The sequence below is a fragment of the Cupressus sempervirens genome, chromosome 9 (genome assembly GCF_028749045.1).
Source record: "Cupressus sempervirens isolate cs-2001-9-10 chromosome 9, ASM2874904v1, whole genome shotgun sequence".
Lineage (NCBI taxonomy): Eukaryota > Viridiplantae > Streptophyta > Pinopsida > Cupressales > Cupressaceae > Cupressus > Cupressus sempervirens.
In genome coordinates, this window is record NC_143126.1 from 316,287,500 (window position 1) to 316,309,848 (window position 22,349).

The 22,349-nt window shown below is 37.6% G+C and overlaps 1 protein-coding gene across 2 annotated transcripts; it reads left to right on the plus strand.

Annotated features, from left to right (window-relative positions):
- The first annotated feature begins 12,348 nt into the window (after nt 1-12,348).
- Nucleotides 12,349-21,354, plus strand: LOC149538646 (pleiotropic drug resistance protein 1-like). Of its 2 annotated transcripts, XM_089799957.1 has the most exons (24): nt 12,351-12,773; nt 12,869-12,989; nt 13,175-13,263; nt 13,340-13,424; nt 13,572-13,731; nt 13,941-14,017; nt 14,110-14,163; nt 14,291-14,381; nt 14,492-14,793; nt 14,898-15,179; nt 16,247-16,563; nt 16,664-16,824; nt 16,908-17,011; nt 17,117-17,270; nt 17,361-17,495; nt 17,615-17,766; nt 17,861-18,193; nt 18,302-18,592; nt 18,683-18,766; nt 19,048-19,181; nt 19,266-19,493; nt 19,594-19,765; nt 19,850-20,104; nt 20,791-21,354. In XM_089799957.1, exons 1-24 carry the CDS (start codon nt 12,442-12,444, stop codon nt 21,058-21,060), a joined length of 4,383 nt encoding a protein of 1,460 aa, XP_089656083.1. In that variant the 5' UTR covers nt 12,351-12,441; the 3' UTR covers nt 21,061-21,354. The 2 variants fall into 2 exon arrangements, with proteins under 2 accessions (XP_089656082.1, XP_089656083.1); XM_089799956.1 differs by having other exon boundaries at nt 12,349-12,773; nt 18,302-18,766.
- Nucleotides 21,355-22,349: the final 995 nt, after the last annotated feature.

The window sequence follows — 22,349 nt, forward strand, 5'->3', positions numbered from 1 at the left end:
TCACCCTATTTTATAGGAGTATGCTGATGTCTTTCCGAGTGAGATTCCAGGCATGCCTCCGAAGAGAGACATTGATTTTAGCATCGAGCTCACTCCAAGAGCGGAACCTATCTCTAGAGCTCCTTACCGTATGACCACTCAAGAGCTAAGTGAGTTGCGTTTGCAGTTAGAGGAACTTTTGGCCAAGGGTAGTATTTGACCTAGTGTATCACCATGGGGAGCTCCAGTGCTCTTTGTGAAGAAGAAGGATGGTTCTTTGCGCCTTGACAACTGAATAAGGTGACAATAAAGAACAGGTATCCTTTACCAAGGATTGATGATTTATTTGATCAGATCAAGGGGGCTACAGTGTTCTCTAAGATTGATCTTAAGTCAGGATACCATCAACTTCGCATCAAGGAGGCTGATATTCATAAGATTGCCTTCCGAACTCGCTACGGGCATTATGAGTTCACAGTGGTACCCTTTGGGCTGACGAACGCTCCATCAGTTTTCATGTGCTTAATGAATGGGGTGTTCCGTTCCTATCTTGATAGATTTGTTCTTGTGTTCCTCGATGATATTCTGATATATTCTAAGTCCCAAAAGGAACATGAGGAACATTTGAGTTTAGTTTTGCAGTGCTTGAGAGATAATCAACTTTATGCCAATGCGGCAAAGTGTGATTTCTTTCAATCAGAGATACAGTATTTGGGACACGCTATTTCAGGCGAAGGTATCTCTGTAGACCCTGCGAAGATCCAGGCAATAGTAGATTGGCCTGCACCCACTACTGTGTCGAAAATTCATAGTTTCATGGGTCTAGCTGGGTATTATCGCAGATTTGTTCAAAACTTCTCCAGAATAGCACACCCTATTACCTCCCTTCAGAGGAAAGGAAAGAAGTTTCTTTGGACAGAAAAGTGTGTAGAAGCATTTCAGAAACTCAAAGAGCTTCTGACCAGTGCACCGATCTTAGCAATACCTGATCCAGAAGGTGATTTCATGGTGTGTACAGATGCTTCCCTTGAGGGTATTGGAGCAGTTCTAATGCAGAATGGTCGAGTGATTGCATATGAGTCACGCAAACTCAAGGATCATGAGTTGAATTATCCTACACATGACCTTGAGTTAGCAGCAGTAGTTCATGCCTTAGTGAGATGGAGACATTTCTTGTTGGGACACAGATTTGAACTACATAGCGATCATCGTAGTCTTCAGTACATATTCACACAGCCTAATCTGAATGCTAGGCAAAGGCGTTGGATGGAGTTTTTGTGCGAGTATGACTTTGAGGTAAAGTATATCCAAGGGAAGGAAAATGTTGTAGCTGATGCTTTGAGTCGCAGGAAACATGTGATATCATCTATGACTCTTAGTGTCGATTTGAGGTGTCAGATACTTCAGGCACTCCCCACTGATTCATGGTATCTGGAGGTGTGCAGTGAAATCAATTCAAGGAGACCCTTGGAGGGTAAGTTTTCAGGCTATGTCCTAGAGTCAGATGGCCTTTTGAGACTTTCAAGAAGGATCTATGTGCCGCTACTGGATGAGCTTCGCATATTGATCCTATCAGAGGCCCATCGTGCACCTTACTCGGCACATCCAGGTGTCAAGAAGATGCATGTAGATTTGTGACGTTTATTCTATTGGCCCGGGATGAAGCGCGACATTGCTGATTTTGTGGCTAGATGTCTTGAGTGTCAGAGAGTCAAGGCAGAACACCAGCATCCGGCAGGACTTTTGCAATCGAATCTCGTTCCTTCATGGAAGTGGGACATCATCTCTATGGATTTCATAGTAGGATTACCTATGACTCTTCGTCGTCATGATGCTATCATGGTCACCGTTGACTGGTTGACCAAGGTGGCACATTTTGCACCAATCAGGTCTTCCTACACTGTAGCTTCAGTAGCTAATGTCTTCATGCATGACATTGTGAGACTACATGGTATTCCCCGAAAGATCATTTCGGATAGGGATCATGTTTTCACTTTCGCATTTTGGACATCACTACAGCATGATCTTGGAGCGCAGTTGAACTTCAGTTCAACATATCACCCAGAGACAGATGGGCAGATGGAGAGAGTGAATCAAGTTCTCGAAGATATGTTGAGGATGTATGTGATGGATAGGCAGACTCATTGGGAGGACTATCTCTATCTAGTGGAGTTTGCTTACAACAACGGGTATCACAGTTCTATTGGCATGGCACCTTTCCAAGCCTTATATGGACGCCCTTGTCGTACACCTTTGAGTTGGGATAGCCTTGAGGATCGCATCCTGTTGGGCCCAGAGATGCTTCATGACATGGAGCAACAGGTGGTGCGTATCCGAGAGCACTTGACAACGGCACAGGATAGGCAGAAGAAGTATGCTAATGCACATAGGTCAGATAAGCAGTTTGCTGTGGGAGAGAAGGTTTTCTTGAGAGTGCGTCCGCGGAAGATTCCGATCCGTTATGGAAAGGGCTTGAAGCTAGCACCTCGCTTTGTGGGACCATTCGATATTCTTGAGAGGATTGGTCCAGTTGCCTATCGTCTTGCTTTACCGCCCAGCCTTGCTCGCATTCACGATGTTTTCCATGTTTTAGTACTTAGACAGTATATTCCTGATGTTGTACATATTCTTGATTGGAATGCATTACAGGTAGAGGACGGGCAGCTGGCTTTGGAGCCAATACGTATTCTGGAGTAGCAGGAGTTGACCCTCAGGGGTCAAACCATAGAGCAGGTAAGGGTCCAATGGGACCCTACTGATGACTCTTCAGCGACATGGGAGGATGCATCTAGATTACGGGATTTATATCCCTATTTGTTTATAGGCTTCTAGGAGTAAGCCTAAGTCTAAGGGGGGTGGATGTAGTGCCTGCCCCTAGTTTACATTTTCGAGCTACATTTATGATATGATTGCCAAACTCTTTTAGGCCAATTTATGTTTGATGATTAAGTATTATTATTTTAGAGATTATCAAATGATGTTTACACTCAGTTTATTATATGATGAGATTACTTGGTACTCTATATTTCATGCATGTATGATGATTATTCAATGGTTTCAGTTATCGATGATGATTAGTTAGATGGTTTATTATTCCATGTGCTTCTTATGGATACTTACCCCATACTGCATGTGTATGGTGTGCATGCTGTTTTATTTATGTATGGTGTTTCTGATATGGTTAAGGAAGGGAGTCATAGTCACCTGCTAGTCGGGACCTACACGATGCACCACTTCCTGCCATTGTCTGTTTAGCTTAGAATATTGTGTTTGTACATGCGTGGATTTTATGCAGGTTGCAAGTACCGGGTATCGACTTCCCTGAATTGTCAAGATGAGCGTACCCTATCGCACTGTCTCAATGGTAAGAGAGGGGAGATAAAGCTCTTAAGTCCAAATCCTAAACCCTTTAGCCAATTGTCCTAATTAATAATTAGGACAAGTATCTGAGTTAAGTACCCTCCGAATGCATCAAATGATGTAATTTTGTGATTATAACCCTTTTGTTTGATTTGGTATGTATTTTTCTATAGTGGGTTTTCGTATGTTGCTTTATGAGTCCTTGGTGTATTTTTCTATTAATTAAGTCTAATTAAAAAGACTAATTAATGATTTAATTTAATAAGGAATTATTATGATATCTTTATATTTAATTAATTAATTAATTAATTAATTAATTAATTAAATAATTAATTAAATAAAAGAATTAAAGTTGGAAATTAAAGTTCAAGATATATTTAGAACAGGATAATATTTATTTAATTTAATAATAATATATTTGGAGTTCATTTTTAAATAAATGCTAAATAATATTGTTATTTAAATTAATTAAATATGTTATCAATTAAGTTCTAAAATAAATTAAAAAGCTGAAAGATATTAATTTATTAAGAATTCTAGATCGCATGATCTAAACATGAGTTAAATATAAGAATTAAATTAAAAGATTAAATTATAAAAATTAATAATGTTATTTTAATTTCTTAAAAGTGCACATAAGATTTAAAGTAATAAATTAATTAAGAATTGAAGTCAAGTGAAATTTTAAATAAAGTTATTTAATAATTCAACTTAATGTGCATGAAAGTTGAATGCAAAAGAATAAGAAAAGATAATAAAAGTTATATTGGAGTTAACTGAGTTGTGCAAAGAGTCTTCTCGGGTAAACGCACAATTAGTGCCCCGAATTGAGGAGAAATTTCTTATCACAACTTTGGGGGTTCATTTTTGAGGGAGACGAATTTGGACGGGAATTTTTGGGAGACAATTTTTGGAAGCAAATTTCAGAAGGCTGATACGAAGAAAGTCTTCGAGGGGAAGGTTATTGATAGGAGCGAATTCGCATACAGTTCCTGGAGATTGCATAATAGCATAAGGATCAGGTAAGGTCTTGTGTTTTGACTATACATTAAATATGCAATTATCCCTTCCTATCTTCTTCGTGTCTGGGGTTTGTAGATCTGAATTCTCTGTGATGAAAGTTTTAACTGTTCAATATTGTGAATTTATTAATTGTTCGTCAATAATTTCTATATCCATGAAGACTGGATGAATTATTAGAGCCTTGTTTTCTTGATTTAGAAATTGAGATTTGATTAGGTAAGGGTTTGAGTGTAAAATTGAAAGTTTTAAAATTTTAAAATATATATATATATATTCCCTTTGGAGGAAATTGTTTTAATATAATTAAACTAAAACTAATTAAAATAAAACTTAATTTGTTTAAAAAAAAAAAATTGTTAAAATATATATATATAAAAAATAAAATTATATTAAATATTTTGAAGTGGGGCGAGGCCACCACTTCCCACGCCCCACAGCCACGCTGCCGCGGTAGGTGGTACTGCTGCCTGTGGCAGCAGTAACACCTGCGGCCGCAGGGAATGGCAGGTCGGCGGGCCTTTAAACACGCTATTTTTTTTTAATAAAAAATAAATTTCGACTTACATTTTGTAAATTGATTTTTTTTTTATAAAAAAAATGTTTTAATTAATATTATTATATTTTAATTTAAAATTTATTAAATTTTAAATTATATTGGAATTTTATTATTATTTATTAATAATTTTATAAATAAATAAATTATTAATAAATATAATATGATTTTTTTTATGTATCACTAATTAATTTTATTTAAAGTTTGATTTAAATAAAGATTAATTAAAATCGAAAACTTGTTTAAGCAAGTTTAATATTAGAATACTGTTTTCAATAAATGTATAGATTATTATAATCAAAGATCAACAAGTATTCTTATTAATTTAAATATTACCCTCAGATTGTTTTAGGACTCTGACTTAAGAACAATTAGGGGTAATTAGGTGTTTCATTTGGATATAGGAACGGGATAATTGGTAAAGGTGAACTATGGGTTCTATCTGTTTAAAACATACGTTCAACTGGAAATGGAAACCTCACATTAACTCAATAGTATATTATCAATCAAATTGATCTATAAGACTTTTTACTTGAAAATAAACACTGATAACTGAAACCTTATTGTTTAACTCAACTGTATGTTTTCAAATCAAAACCAATTGTGTGACTATGATGTTTTCTATATATTGTCCATGCTTTGAGTGTTATGGGGTTGGTTTAGCGTTGACCAGTTTAGGTTGTTACCAGAGGCTCGGGGTTGTGAATGTGATGTCATGATGATTTGGTTTCGATCTTTCTTAACCTGACCATGGTAATGTGATGAAGTGCTCTATGACATGATTGTGTTACTGTTTGTTGTTGTTTTCCAGTTTCCTTGTGTGAAGCTGAGGTGTATATATTTGAGAATACCTAACTTAACCATTTTTGAGTCTCGATCAGTTATATGTGATAACCATTTTTGAGTCTTGATCAGTTATACTTGTATTACTTTCTGGTTGCTCATTAGAGAACCATTGGATTTTGTGACTTATCATTGATGCCTTTAGTTGCTGATAGAGAACTGTCGTGATTACATGATTACTATTTGATGTTATCTGTTGCTCATGAAGAACTGATATAATTTGTGGATTATCTTTTTATGATGTTTTTCAGTTGCTCGTATAGGACTGAGATGGTTTTATTATGATTCTTTGATTTACGAGTTCATGAGCTAGGGTAGGTTATCTATGTGTAGAGTCGGGAAGTGGCTTGCAATGGGGGTCGGAGCCCTAAGAGGCTGCCTTGAGAAACCCATTGTAAGTTGTTTTTAATAAGTGAAAACATTTACACTAAATGAGAGAAAATGAACCTAACAAGATAATTGTATGTTCTCTCCCATGCCATGAGTGCTAGTATAGACTAGGATGGGGTAGAGAGAACGCTTGGTTATGACCTTGCATTCCATAGTAGGCCTCGTCTGTACGAGAGGATACTAGTGGCCGCAGGATCGGTAGGGACCCGGGATTCCTAAGAGATTGCTCGGGTAACTTCTACATGACTTTTGCGATGACACTTTCCCGCTTGCATATTAGGTTTCCTACGTGTCTTGTGGTACCTCTGGGATTTAGATGTCAATCTTTTTAGGAACCCTTGAGTTAGCATACTTATAGGATTTCCTAGACTTAGAGAGTATTTTTGATTATAGGTTTTGTTATCCTATTTGGGACTTGAGACTATCTCCTCAACGCGGTGGGAGTGGACCATTTAGGTTCCACGCGGTCGGGTGGTAGTGCTTTTACTCTTACCATTGAGATCCGTTCCGTGGTCACCGTGGCTGGAGATTTCGTGATTGGCATTTACCTTCACTATGTTCTTGGATTATTATGATGGATGGTTAGATTTTATGATAGATGTGTTATCATTATGGATGTATGGATGTATCATGTATGGGAATAATTTCATATATATTTTCACTGTACTTTGTATCATGGATTTGAGGATGTTGTATCTTTATCTTTACATATGTATATTCTTTTAAGCCTTTCATACCCTGTGACATGTACAGTGGATGATTGAGCATTCCGAATTAATTTTCCAAGGAGCATTCGGAACAAATGTATATTATGGACATTGGAGTTTTTGATTATTCTTTTATATGTATGTGATAGTTGTTAGACTTAGAATTAATTAAATTTAAACGTGACTCAACGTCTTGGGATCTTTAAGAAATGTAACTTGCAATGTATGTTTGTCGATGATTACATGTTATTGCTTCCGCTACTATGTGTTTGATGTGTATGTCATACTTTCTTACTTTAAAAAAAAAAAATGTTTAGCAAACTTAGAGAAACTTTAGGTTAATTCTTTTGGATCCCTTGGCGGGGCGTTACAAAGTGATTCAAAAAAGAATTTTTTTGAAATAAAACGTTAAGAAAGATATAACTAAAAAAAACTTAGTAATTAATGATAGAGGTCAGATCTGGCAGATAAGAATATACCAAAAAGAGTTAAGAAACTTTTCTAAAAAAAGTTTGAATAAAAGCTTGTAATGTGTAAGAGAATATTGCACTTGTCTGACAATGAATGATTACCTGCCAAAAATAGGTTGACAAGAGGCAATGATAAAAGCAAAAGATGCCTCTGTCAGAGCTCAAAAAGGAAAAATAATCTTGCATGCAAAAACAAGAAAATATTACTAAATTGCCCAAATTTTCCAAATCCCACAATGCCGATCTTCATCATAGATGAGTTTATTTTGTCCTATTTTGCAACATTGTTGGCCTCAGACGCCATTGCAGAGCACAAAAATTCATAATCAAGTGACTTAGACATTCCTCATCAAAAAAAAATATGATTAGAATCGACGTATGGGCAATTTATTGAATATACCGTAGACACCTAATATTGATATGGTGTGTTATCATGTTAAACTACCCACAAAATGAAATCCATAACATGAGATATATATTGACAAAATCATGTTATCTATAATGAAAGCGTGCTACGCTTCTTCCCATCAGGAGTAATAGTAGTGAACGAATTGGTTTCATCCAGCAATCCGTAGTCCAAATCACTGAAGAAACGAGAACCCAAAAAATGAAATGGCAGCACAGATGGCCGGTAAAAAAGTGCGGATTCTGATTTTTTTTCCACTAAAGAAGGCGAAGATGAGCGAGCCTTAAAGGCGGATGAAGCAGTGGAAAAAACCCTTGCTAACGAAACAGCACGTTGAAGGCGAGAAGCCATGATCGCCATGGTGGGGAACACTATAGAGCAACAAAAAATATGCAACAACTAAGGGTTTTAGAGTTGCTAATGTTTTTAGGCCTCATTTTCTTCTTGGCATAACACCAACTTGCAGATTTCTTGAGGACAAGCTACTAAAATTAGTAATGGTTTCTGACAGACAAAGGCAATACAGGTGCAGAGTTTGATTTCGCAGTGGAGTCCGGTGGTTTTCAAGGCAGTATGGAGGTTCCGCATCGCCTGGAAAAGTAACGACCATGAGCGCCACCATTCTGGGTGGCTGAGCAGCTCGTTGCCCATCGTGATGACACAGATGCGAGTGGAGGGATGGAATGGCTGCACGTGTGTTGAGAGCCTGCACCTTCCTCAATTTTTCCACTACAACGTAGCAGCATTAAGTGTGAAGGGTTTGGGTCGGCATATAATCCCTATAGTCCCTACATATTGGACGCTATCTACGATTCCAATGGCAACGGGAATAGAGGCGTGGAGGTCGCTGCCTCCAAGTAATGAGAGGGAACAAGCCCACACCATGCAACTCTGCCTTCTAAAAAGCTATGATGATAAACCTGCAATATATATAGTGAAAAACTTTCCTCTAATGTCTTCTTACGCATCACCACTCAGGGTTTGAATCGATGGTGAGAGCATTAACTCGTTATAGAGAGAATGAACCTAAATCGGAAAACCCAAATGAAAGCTCAGCACAAGCGTCATTAAAACTCTTCTTTCAGGCAGGATAACGAAAAGCATAAGATGGAGAACATGGCAAACAAAGAAGCCATGAGAATTTGTAAAAAAATTTGCAACGACAAATGCCATCCTCATACAAAAAAAGGAGGATAGACAAGACAGATATCAAGAGAGCATAGAGTGGCTTAAAAGGAAAACCCTTTGGCGGCAAGCCTTCCAAAGGGGGTTAGATGAAAACTAATATAAAATAAGAAGTAACTTGCACAAATTAGAGCACACAAAAGTTAATCGGGTTTGGCGGTAAACCAGCCAAATCCAAAAAAAAATTCAATTTCTTCCATCTTAAGAAGATTAAAGAAGAAATTAGTGAAATCTTCAAAAGCCTCCTTCGAATCGTACCTTCATGCAAACACTCAAAACAAAGATTAAACTGCTTTGATACCATGTTAGAAATGGAAAAAGAAATCTATAAATAAGCAATACCAGGAAAGAATCTAAGTGAGTAAATGCATGAAAAGATATTACCATAAAATAGGAGAGAGAAAGCTTCAAGCTCCAACACCATGAGACAAGATATTTGGAAAGGGGAAAGCAAAGAAAACCCCTTGTGACATTATGAATGAGGCATGAAAAGCCTAAGAAGGAAGAGAGAGAGATATAGAGAGCAATGCTCATACAATAATTGAGAAGAGGAAGAAACCTCATTGTTAAATGAGAGAAGAGGGTCATCTCTTAAATAGAGATGAGAGAGAGGAGTTAGAATGTAACTCCCATGTCTATGAATGCCACATTCATAAGTGTGTGAGGCCAAGTGTGAGATTCCTCTTAAGGAGGAATAATCTAAAATTAGAAATTACAATATATATTTGTCCTCACATATTCCACTAGATGACAAAATAAGATGTAGTGGAAAAAGGACAAAAAAAGAAATATATTAGGATACCTTGGCTTATATCCTAATATATTATAATAATAAGTAAAGGAGGTCTAACCTTGGTTTATAAATACACCAAGGAAAGATTACAACTTCTAACAACTACCATTAGTATATGGAAACTTTATACAAAACATTTAATAGAAACATCTATGAGAGTTTGTACACTGCGATATAATGCATAAAAATAACTGATTGAATATAAAGTTCCAATCCATAAAAAAACACTTTATGAAATTTAATTAAGAAATGTCAAGTTGTGATTGCTAGACAACGACAATGAATAAGCAAAACAAATAATGGGAAAACCTAGATATTGAATGAAGGTCCAATGCCCTAATAGTAATGTGTAACAAAAGAAGAATACATAAAATAAATGTGGTCTAACCAACCCATTGTATCAAACAACTACTAGGTAATTTCATATATAACATTCAATAGAACTCCACATATAAGTGTTTGTAATACATAGAAAGATAGATAATTTTTTGTAATACCATGATGAAGCCAAGAAAGTAAATGGTGTTTTCCCAGAAATTCAGAGAAGAGTGCAACACATTGAAAGAGCAAGTTCAATGGGAGGTGCAGGGGATATGGAATTGTACTTCTACACTTCTTCCATGTGTTCAATCCAACAAATTATAGCCAAATCATACCCATAGAAAAATGTAAGGTTGTTGGGGAGATCATACAAAATTTTTAAAAAAACAATTCTAGATTTTCTATATAGAGTATTACAAAGTAAAATAGAGTAAAGAATAAATGGATCTTTATTTTTAAGACTGGAAATATAAAGTTAAATTTGCACTACATACCTCTGAATTTAGTCTCTCTGAAATGATTCCCTTCAATGCATAGATGGTAAAATGATCTCCTTTAACGCAGAGATGCTAGAATGATCTCCTTCAACATACGGATGGCATATTTTTAAAAGAAAAGTATGTTGCACATACAATTTGGAGGGAAAGAAATGGAGGGAAATATAAATTAATAGTAGGAACAAATAATATTAAGGCACTTGGCCTTGTTTGAGTATGCAGCTGCCAGTTAACTTCAACCCCTCTTTTTTTCAACAACCTATTTCAATTTTTAAAGCAAAAATTGCACGACAATAGTAGGAGAAGATTCCCGATTATCCTTTTTTGCTAGTTGAAGAATTGCATATGGAAAAAATCATGCTTAATTTTAGGAACAAAATTGGGTTAAGCTATCACATGGGGACATGGAGTTAGTTTAAATTTCCAAAAAAATTGGAAACTATCCGAGGAACTTAGTTTGTTATGCAAGTAGTTCAATTTTTATGTAATGAATTCATTGTCTAGAACTATAAGAATTTCCCTTGTCATTTATAAATAAATTAAATCACATATGATTTCCAATAGATGTCAATTCTTTTGGGCTATAGACTGATCACTAAGAAGTTGATGAAGTAGATTCATTTTAGTTGTTTATGATAAGGATGTCATGTTTCTCAAAGATTTTGTTATTTGCATCTCACACATCATGGTAGATTAGACATTAAATTTTATTTTCTATTGTTCTAAAGTCACAACTTTATCTCATTGATATCCCCATTTTTATTAATTGCAAAATTCTTGATCAAGATACATAGTAAAATAAAGTCTAAGATGCAAAAGGAAGAAGAGATTAAGTAGGTGCAATGTTGATGAGCCTTTCATGTTTATCTATTTCATTGGTTATTTGTGAATCACATAGACTGGTTAGCCTCGTGAATGTTAAAAAATTCCTTCATTTAGACTTTGATCAAGATAAATAGTGGAAGATTTGAGATACAAAAGAAAAAAGACATTGTGTATCATTGAACTCTTATGTTTTAAACTTTTTGTGTTTGTTTAGTTAATTCATTATCTATGAATTCTATAGATTAATTAGTCTCACAAATATTGTTAAAAATATATATTCATTAATAGATTTGCGAAAATAAATAGTAAATGAATGAAAATATAAAGAGAAAAAAAATTAAGAACGTGTGACACCTAATTTTAGACCTTTCCTTTCATTTACTTCACTAATTTACCTCAAAGACCATATTAAAAACATCCATTCATCCATTATGACAATTACATTACAATCAGTTCGCCATTATTATATTAATCAGTTCCGTAACGAAATGTGAAGGTTGGCATCAAAGGCGCGTTGTGTATCGGATTGCTCACATCTTTTCAGTCCGTAATGGAGCTAGTTGTGCAGCAGAGGAGGAAAAAGTGCGGAGGGAGCGCAAGTTATGGAGGTCATTGAAATGTCGAGATGTGATTGGCAGGAAACATATTCGATGGTTATCAGGAATCCAGTTTAAACCCTGAAGATTTGGTCCTAATTATTATGAAGTTAGTGACATTAGAGACTGGTTTTGAGTTGGAAAGGGCCTTTGAGGGGTATCGTGATTTTGGGTCAAAAAAGGTTTCAGTCATATCGAGTCATAGTCAATTGCAGAGGTTAGATTGTCCTGCTCCAGTGGCCGACCGCAGTTTCAAACCAAGATTAAAAAGGTCGACGTTGTTCACCAAACACCGACCATCAAGTCCTAACCCCTTTTCATTCTCGGGGGACCCCATTTTTTTTTTCTCTTCCCCTTCTCATCCTATAGACCTTTTTTTCCTTCACGAGGCTCCACGTACCTACAGCCTCTCCTTCTCTCTACATATATATATTCATGTGAGTATTTGGTCTTGTAGAGGGGGGGATTCCATTAGAGCCGAAATTTGAAGGAAATGGAGGCGACGGATCATATTTGGAGGGGTGGAAGCAGGCGTAGCAATGGGTCTACAATTTGGCGGGCAGGGGAAGAAGTGTTTTCAAGATCTTCTACAGCTAATGATCGTGAAGATGATGAAGATGCCCTCAAATGGGCAGCCTTAGAGAAGCTTCCCACTTATGACCGTGTGAGGAAAGGCATTCTTCATGGCGTTTCAGGGCAGCACAATGAAGTCGACATTGCCAAGTTGGATTTTGATGATCGTCGCCTTCTTATTGATAGATTGCTCAGCATTGCCGATCAGGACAATGAGCGGTTTCTGCTCAAGTTGAGGAATAGAGCTGATAAGTATGCCCAATTTTCTTCCCTTTGGTTTTGGTGGTTTTGTGGGGTTTTTATTGAGGCACATTTTGATGTTCTTGTTTGTGTTTTTTGGTGTCTAGAGTGGGGATTGGCATGCCTAAGATTGAAGTTCGGTTCGAGCACTTGACAGTGGATGCGGATGTGTATATTGGCAGCAGAGCTTTGCCTACTCTGCCTAACTTTACGTTGAATATGTTGGAAGTATGTTCATTAGTTTGGTTGCTTTTCTGGTTTGATGAATTGGGAATTATGTTCAGTGGTTTTTATGTGAAGAGTTCGGTTGCTTTTGGTTTGATGAATTCGGATGTATGCTCATTGGTTTTCAAATGGGGATTTTATTTTGGGTTTGATGAATCGTGGTTATCAACTTGTGGAGAAAATTACAGGCATTTCTAAGCTGGCTACGAATCTACCCCAGCAGGAAGAAACCACTGTCAATTCTTCATGACGTTAGTGGGATCATTAAACCGTGCAGGTTGAATCTTCTTCTTTTAGTTTTAATGGATTATTTTCATGTAACATGGAATTCTGATCCCTTTGTTTATGTTCAGAATGACTCTGCTTTTGGGGCCGCCCAGCTCTGGGAAGACATCTTTGCTTTTGGCGCTCGCCGGAAAGCTCGATTCAGAATTGAGAGTAGGTTTTTTTCGTTCATTTTCTTCATATGTCGGATATGCTCCCTGTATCATAGTTGCATACGAAGCATACCATATAATTATGTTCAAGTTACTGTGGATTGTTCCATTGACAGTGGCTAAACTCCGTGCTCGGTTATTCTTGCAGCTAAGCGGAAATGTGACCTACAATGGGCACAACCTTAACGAATTTGTACCGCAACGAACATCGGCATACATTAGCCAGCATGATTTGCATATTGGAGAAATGACTGTGCGAGAAACCCTGGACTTCTCTGGGCGATGTCAGGGTGTTGGCACAAGATTTGGTATGTTTTGGTTCAAAAAACTATGAGAAATTAATGTGATTTGTTTTAGGGTTTTAGCTTCGAATCTTCAATAGCTCGAAGGATCTGCCGGTCTCAAACTGTTGCATCTTAGAATATGATCTAGGGATGGATGTATTGTGTACTCAAACTTGTAAATTTTACTAAGGAATGTAAAGTAGCATAAGCTTACGAGGAGTGAAATCATACAGACATGCTGGTTGAACTATCCAGAAGAGAAAAGCAAGCGGGTATCAAGCCTGATCCGGATATTGATGTGTTCATGAAGGTGTGATGATGTTTTATCTTTCCCTTTTTTAGAATTCTTCCATACTAAGCCTAGTTTCTCACTGCAAAGCATCTATACTGTATTTTGGGCAGTCCGTAGCAATGGAAGGGCAGGCGACCAGTCTGGTGACGGACTACATACTGAAGGTAAGGTCAAGGTATAGGCATAGGTATAGGTATAGATTTCCAAGTAAACAACCACCCAAAAGCTGTATGAATGTTTGTCTCTACCAGGGGAGGTAAGAGGAAGACCCATTTGTATGTATGTGTGCAGATATTAGGCCTCGATATATGCGGAGATACCATAGTCGGTGACCAAATGAGGAGAGGGATTTCCGGAGGGCAGAAGAAACGTGTAACTACAGGTGCGTGTAATGCAGGGCTCAATTCTCTGAGATTTTAGAGCAAAAATTCAAATGTGAGGTCAAATCAGAAAGGAAATTGTAAGTGAAGAAATGCATCATGAATGTGGCAGGTGAGATGCTTGTAGGGCCAGCGAGGGCACTGTTCATGGACGAGATATCAACTGGATTAGACAGCTCTACAACCTATCAAATTGTGAAATGTCTTCGCCAGTCGGTTCACGTATTGGACTCCACCACCTTCATTTCACTTTTACAACCGGCGCCGGAAACTTACGATTTGTTCGACGACATTGTTCTTCTTTCAGATGGGCAAATCGTATACCAGGGACCACGCGAACACGTACTCGAGTTCTTTGAATCCATGGGCTTCAAGTGCCCCGAACGGAAAGGCGTGGCGGATTTCTTGCAAGAAGTAAGAAGTCCTTTTTCTAAATTTTTTTTATTCTGTTGGGTACAATGCACAGTATCATTGACACGATCGGGTGTCATATCCGTTTTGATTCTGTTTGATTGTAGGTTACCTCGAGAAAAGATCAGCAGCAGTACTGGGCATTGAAAGCCCAACCGTATAGATATGTCTCTGTTAGGGAATTTGCAGAGGCATTTCATTCGTTTCACGTTGGCCAAAAATTGGCGGAAGAGTTGGCGGTACCTTTCGACAAACGCAAGAGCCATCCCGCGGCCCTTACCACTTCGAGGTACGGCGTCAGCACAAGAGAACTCTTCAACGCTTGTTTCTCGAGAGAATGTCTCCTCATGAAAAGAAATTCCTTCGTCTTTGTCTTCAAACTTGTGCAGGTTAGTAGCCCTAATCTACATTGCTTTGCTTAAATTACTCCTTTTTCCACAGCTCAGGTCTCGAAATCAGCGACTGCAAATTATGTACCCCATGTAATCCTCTGAAGTTTGTCGGATCCTCATACTCGCTTCAATCTGTTTTGAACTATTCAAAAGCCTTGAAATCCCACTTTTTCATTTTTATATTTGGGTTTTCTGTCCGTACGCAGTCCCGACGCCTATATTAACCTTTGGTTGTAATAATTGTTCCAGCTCTGGCCGTAATGATGTTTTTCGTTTATCAATTCAATCTTTTTTTTAACTGTATTATTGTAACTTCTCCCATGCGTACAAGTGCGATCATGGTATCTTCAGCTCCCGAATCTCAAGCTCGTCTTGCAAATGGGACGTCCTATATTATCGCGTGTGTACCCTCAAAAGCTTTGGATTCATACTAAGTAGCCGGGAATTTTGTTCCATTTCACACTGTAATCATAGGTCTTTGGGTACTCGTGACAGATTGATTAAAGCCTAGTAGGCTTTAAAGATTGCCTAAAAGTAGCCTTAGAATCGTCGTCATTCGGATTTGGCCATTGTTTGACCTGCCTAGCATGACTGACCTACTTTGCTTTTATTTGAAGTAACCATGAAATAGGATATAGATTTTAACCCATGAATGTGATATAGCTTTTTGACTCTGTACAACTTAACAGAGCTATCGTTTCTCTTTCGTTACCATTGGTCACTTCGCTAAGGCAACCAAACAATTCTACACTAAAATCCACCTGTACAAACTGTAGAAGCAGCAGAAAGCCAAATATAGTTTGCTATAATACATTTTTATAACCCTCCATTACATGATTTTTGATGTGCCTGATCTCATGCATCAATACGGTTTATCTTAAATGGGCTTGACTTTAGGTCCCTTTCAATTCAATTGTGCGAGACTTATTTTGTATAATACGGTGAGAATCAAAACAATCATGAAATATAATTTAAGACAATATTGAAAACTTGTCCAATTGATATGTGCCAAATAGTATGAACTGTGAAAATCTGACACTTTTAAGTATGAATATGTTCGGCAGCTGATTGTGATGGCCATGGTCACGATGACATTGTTTCTACGGACAAAGATGCACCACGATACACCAGAAGATGGTACCGTCTACATGGGGGCTCTCTTTTTCGGTTTGGTTACTTGCATGTTCAATGGGTTTGCAGAGCTTGCAATGGCCATACAAAAGCTTCCTGTGTTTTACAAGCAAAGAGATTTGCTCTTCTATCCCGCCTGGGCATACTCACTTCCCATGTGGGTTACCAGGATTCCGATTTCATTTCTTGAGTCCGGGATTTGGGTTTTTCTTACTTATTATGTAATTGGCTTCGAACCCAATGTTGGAAGGTGCGCATTCTCCTAGCTATTTGCCATATTTCGGTTTCATATAAAAATATGTGTTGAGCTCGATCCAGTATTGAAAAACCGGGTTGAATTCACTTTCTAGGTTGTTTCGCCAGTTTTTGCTGCTATTCTTCGTCCATCAGATGGCATTGGGATTGTTTCGATTTATTGCGTCTGTTGGGCGGGACATGGTTGTCGCAAACACATTCGGCTCCTTTGCATTGATGGTCGTTTTGCTTCTCGGTGGATTTCTCCTCTCTAGACGTGAGTGCAATAAGTTAGATTAAACAATACCCAATTGAGCGCCTGGTAATATATTGACTAATTCTTGTAAGATAGTCGTACAGATAGCATCAAAGGATGGTGGATATGGGGTTACTGGATATCTCCTCTCATGTATGCTCAGAATGCCATCTCTGCCAACGAGTTCTTAGGTGACAGGTGGCAGAAGGTATTGTAATCTAGATACTCTCCTTGTTCACTAGAAAAATGTTGTGATAAACTAGTGATCGTCTATGTTTACAATTCGACGATCAATATTTGAATGAAAATGCAGCCGTTCGACGGACCAGAGACGTTGGGTGTATATATCCTAAAATCGCGCGGGATATTTCCAGAAGGTTACTGGTACTGGTTGGGCGTGGCAGCACTTCTGGCATATACATTCTTTTTCAACATATGCTACACCCTTGCTCTAGCCTACCTCAAACGTGAGATATATATGATCCATCATCCTACCTAACTTAGGCTTTTATGTGAGCAATAGCGGGAATTGGGTTAATGAATTGATTGTTATGCAGCTCTTGAAAAACCTCAGGCTGTGCTGTCTGAAGAAGCTTTGCGAGAGAAGCACGCCAATAGAACGGGAGAAGTGCAACTGACCCCTACTTCTTCCTCCAAAGGAAAGTCTCTGGTACACCAGGCTTCGTCTCAAGGTTGAAAAATGATTGCTCCTTCGTTAATTCACTTTGAAATCTAATTGGGTATGGTGTTGTAGTTTTGCCGGAGTTGTACTGATGAAATATAGATGTGGGTAATTGTATGCACAATGCAGTGCGTGGCAGTGAAACCAGTGTGTCGTCTGGTGGATCGAGAACGGGGGCAGTAGCAGATGCTTCTGGAAATGCACGAAAGGGAATGCTGCTTCCTTTTCAACCACTCTCCATTGTCTTCGATGAGGTTAACTACTATGTCGACATGCCCGCGGTATGTGGTGCTGAAAACACTAGTCGGTTCTGGAACTAATTCAAGCCAAAAAAATTGCATGCTGATGGTTGAAATTGATTGTTAAATTGTCTAGGAAATGAAGGAGCAAGGCGTTACGGAAGATCGCCTGCAATTGTTAAGAGATGTAAGCGGGGCATTCAGGCCGGGCGTGCTTACGGCTTTAGTGGGTATTAGCGGGGCGGGTAAGACCACCTTGATGGACGTTTTGGCCGGAAGAAAAACTGGGGGATATATTGAGGGCGCCATTAGTATTTCTGGTTATCCCAAGAAGCAAGAAACCTTTGCCCGTATCTCAGGATACTGTGAGCAAAACGATATTCATTCACCTCAAGTAACGGTGCATGAGTCCTTGATTTACTCTGCTTGGCTCCGTCTGCCAAAGGAGGTTGATTACGAAACCAGAAGGGTGGGTTAGTTAATCTGAAATGTCTAATTGTTTCACCAAATTTCTTTTGTGTTGCTATTTCGATTATCTTGTGGGTGTGAGTAAATCGGATTTGAAATGGAAATGCAGCTGTTTGTGGAAGAAGTGATGGATCTTGTGGAGCTGAATCCTCTGAGGGATGCTCTGGTGGGGCTTCCGGGAGTGAATGGGCTGTCCACGGAGCAGCGCAAACGACTGACTATAGCGGTGGAGCTTGTTGCTAATCCTTCCATCATATTCATGGACGAACCAACTTCTGGACTAGATGCCCGCGCTGCAGCCATTGTCATGAGAACAGTTAGAAACACAGTGGACACAGGGCGAACGGTTGTTTGCACAATCCATCAGCCCAGCATTGATATTTTTGAAGCCTTCGACGAAGTAAGTAAAACACACTGCACCTTTCAAGAAATTCATTTTCTTCGAAATGAATCGGATATCATTCATTCACTTTGGCTTTCTATGATGCAGCTATTCTTGATGAAAAGGGGTGGGCAGGTTATCTATGCTGGTCCACTTGGCCACCACTCTCACAAACTCGTCGAGTATTTCGAGGTATGTGATATAAAAATCCTCCTCATTTACAGTTCATTTGGTTACTGGGAATGAGGTATAGAATAGAACATAGAATAGAATAGAAGATTTTAGTGCCTCGAAAATGAAAATGGCTTCAAAATCAAGATTGTTTATAGGATTAGCAGATATATCTATTTTTTTCATGTGAAATGATGATCAGTATAGCAGAAATATCTACTTTTTAAATCTGAAATTTTGATTTCGACATTAAAATTGATAATCGACTGTCATTTTCTCATTCCCCAATATATCGAATGCAGAACGTGGAGGGGGTGGTAAAAATAAAAGATGGCTATAATCCTGCAACATGGATGTTGGAGATTACTTCTGTAGCTGTGGAGACACGCCTGGGAGTTGATTTTGCGGAGATTTACCGGAACTCAGACTTACACCGGTACGATCCACATGCAATTTCTTTTCGAATCATTTCAATTTAAATAAGCATTGGAAGTTGGAATTTAAAAAACTAGGTGTGCAGGCAGAACAAAGCTTTGATAAAGGAACTGAGCACGCCTGCTCAGGGCTCAAGAGATCTCCACTTTCCCTCGCAGTATTCTCAGACTTTCTGGACGCAGTGCATGGCGTGTTTGTGGAAACAGAGGCGGTCATACTGGCGGAATCCTCAGTATACTGCCGTGAGATTCTTCTTTACCTTCATTTCTGCCATTATGTTCGGCACCATCTTTTGGAACATCGGCTCTAAGAGGTAAAACAAATCACTGATTTCTCTCTCCCAAAACAAAATCCCTCATGATAAACCATCCCATATTTTCAATCTGAACAAAAGAGTTAGTGGCGATGAACAGGACAGAACAACAGGAGTTATTCAACGCAATGGGTTCCATGTATGCGGCGGTGCTGTTCATCGGAGTGAACAATTCATCGTCGGTGCAGCCGGTTGTCGAAGTGGAAAGAACAGTTTTCTACAGAGAAAAGGCTGCCGGAATGTATTCTGCCATACCCTACGCCTTCGCCCAGGTGCCTCCACGTCTCAGCTCTACTTTAGACGCCTTTTCCTCACCTACTCAATTCTTGACTTTTGCCCTGCTTTTTCCTGTGCAGGCGGCAATTGAGGTTCCGTATGTTCTATTCCAAGCAGTCATCTACAGTGTACTGGTCTATGCCATGATCGACTTCGAATGGAGCGCCGTTAAATTCTTTTGGTATCTCTTCTTCTCGTATTTCACTTTCCTATACTTCACCTACTATGGGATGATGACAGTCGCCTTGACTCCCAACCATAACTTCGCTGCCATCGTCTCCTCTGCTTTCTACGCTCTCTGGAACCTCTTCGCCGGTTTCTTGATCCCGCGAACGGTAAATACCATCATTTTTCTGCCCTTTCTTCGGTTGCGTTTTTAACATTAGTTTACGGTGGTTAATCTGAAATCATATTTCCTTCATTGATATCATCTTGGCTTCTCTGAAATCATGTTTTCTTCTTTGAAATCATCTTGGCTTCTCTGGAAACATATATCCTTCTTTAAAACCATAGACTTGTCTTACTGAAATCATATACAGTTCTTCGAATTCATACGCACTTCTTGGAAACCATATTGATGACTTCTCTGTAATACACCTTTCTAAATCATACTAAAATCACATACATTCTATTTCATGCTTTGAGATATTAGATTTAAACAACATACTTCGAAGATAGTAGTTTCAATCCATTACACTGTTCGCTGTATTTTCTGGATAGATTGTATTCTCTTTTTCATCAACATTTCAGAATGATAGAACTTTGAACTTTGAATTGTTAGATTTAAACGGTATATTAAATTTGAGTTGTTTAGATTGTTTATCTAAGATCATTCTCTTTCTTGTAAACCATCTTTACTGTTCCGAAATAAAAAATTTGCTTGTTGGTAATCATGCCGATTTCTCTGAGATCATGCATCCTTCTAAATTATACTCACTACTTCAATATGATCAATCAACTAGTATGATTCAAGATGATGAGACGTGAAATTTAAAATGGATTTGAATCTATCATGTTGCAGAGAATTCCTGTGTGGTGGAGATGGTATTACTGGGCATGTCCGGTGGCGTGGACTCTGTACGGATTAGTTGCATCACAGTTCGGAGATATTGAGGAAGTGATGGAGCTGGACAACGGGGAAATCAAACTCGTCAAGGACTACATCCGAGATTTCTTTGGCTTCCACCATGATTTTTTAGGTGTAATCGCAGGCGGAACTTCAGGATTCTGTTTATTCTTTGCTTTGATTTTTGCTTTCGGTATCAAATACCTCAACTTCCAAAAGCGATAGAGGGAGCTTAGCTTAAAATCAGCAGCCTCCCTGCCCCATGGTTCTACCTGAATTTCAAACCAGGTACGACGGAGAATATATACCATAGAAATATACACAGAAAAAAGAAGAAGATCTGGACATAGCGTAAAAAGTTTCAAGCAACTTCAGAAGCGCAAGGATGGCATTTGGCTAAGATGAATGCGATGCGTCCTTTGACTCTTCAACGATTTTAATTTTTTAAGGCTCTCTGTATCTCATTAACTACTACATCGTACAGACAGATCAATTAAATTTCAATTTCATACAAGACAACTTTTTGTCGCAAAGTACTTGGTCTTGAGAAAAGAGAAAGGATAAACGTCGTATGGGCAATAAAATAAAAGATAAAAGATGGGTGCATTTACAATGTTCAACATGACTATTAATAAAATAATTTTTTAAAAATATAAAGTACTTGATAATTATTATTCTATATGACCATTCATAATAAGTACGTTTTCTAATATATGCATAAATTAGAATATAATTTATTTTCTTTATAGAAAGGACTTTTGTAATCAGATTATTTTCATTGTATCTTTATAAAGTAGACTATAATTTAACTCCTCTTTTTTTTTCACAGAGGGCTTTTGTAATCATTATTTCCCCTTTAGTTTTTCTTTCATTATGAATATATTAGTACCATAGGACATGTTTAAATTAAAAGGTAAAGTTATAGCAAAATTATAAATTATAAATAGATGTCATTAGCTTCTAAAATTTATCTACTATCTATTTAAATATATTTAATATTTATTAATCTATGTGAGTATTATTTAAATATGAGGATATACTTGTTTGTTTTTTTAATGTTAGGATCAATCTTATAGTCATAAGCTTTATCATTTTTCTTTATATTTCATTAAAATTGAACAAACATTATTTTCTAAGGTAGTTTGCTTGTGTTCCTTCCATGTCCTCAAGTTTAATTTAGGATTTAAAGACCTCTCATTTCAAAGTATAAAAAGTTCAATCATGACCTAAATATTTGGTTTGGGTACTTTGAAAAAAATAAAAAATTTGTGTACATATCTTTGTGTGAAATTTTGAATGTAAATTTGAGGTATAGTCTAAAAGAACACAAACACAATTCTTTGTGATTTAACTATTTCTTCTAGATGATATATGCAAGTATATATTAACATAGAGAATAGATCTTCGATTGTGGACTTGATTAAAAGCACATTTTGAATAAATATTAATATAATGCTTGGATTTGTTATAAATCTATAGTATTCATTCATAAACTAAGTAACTTTATCTGTTAT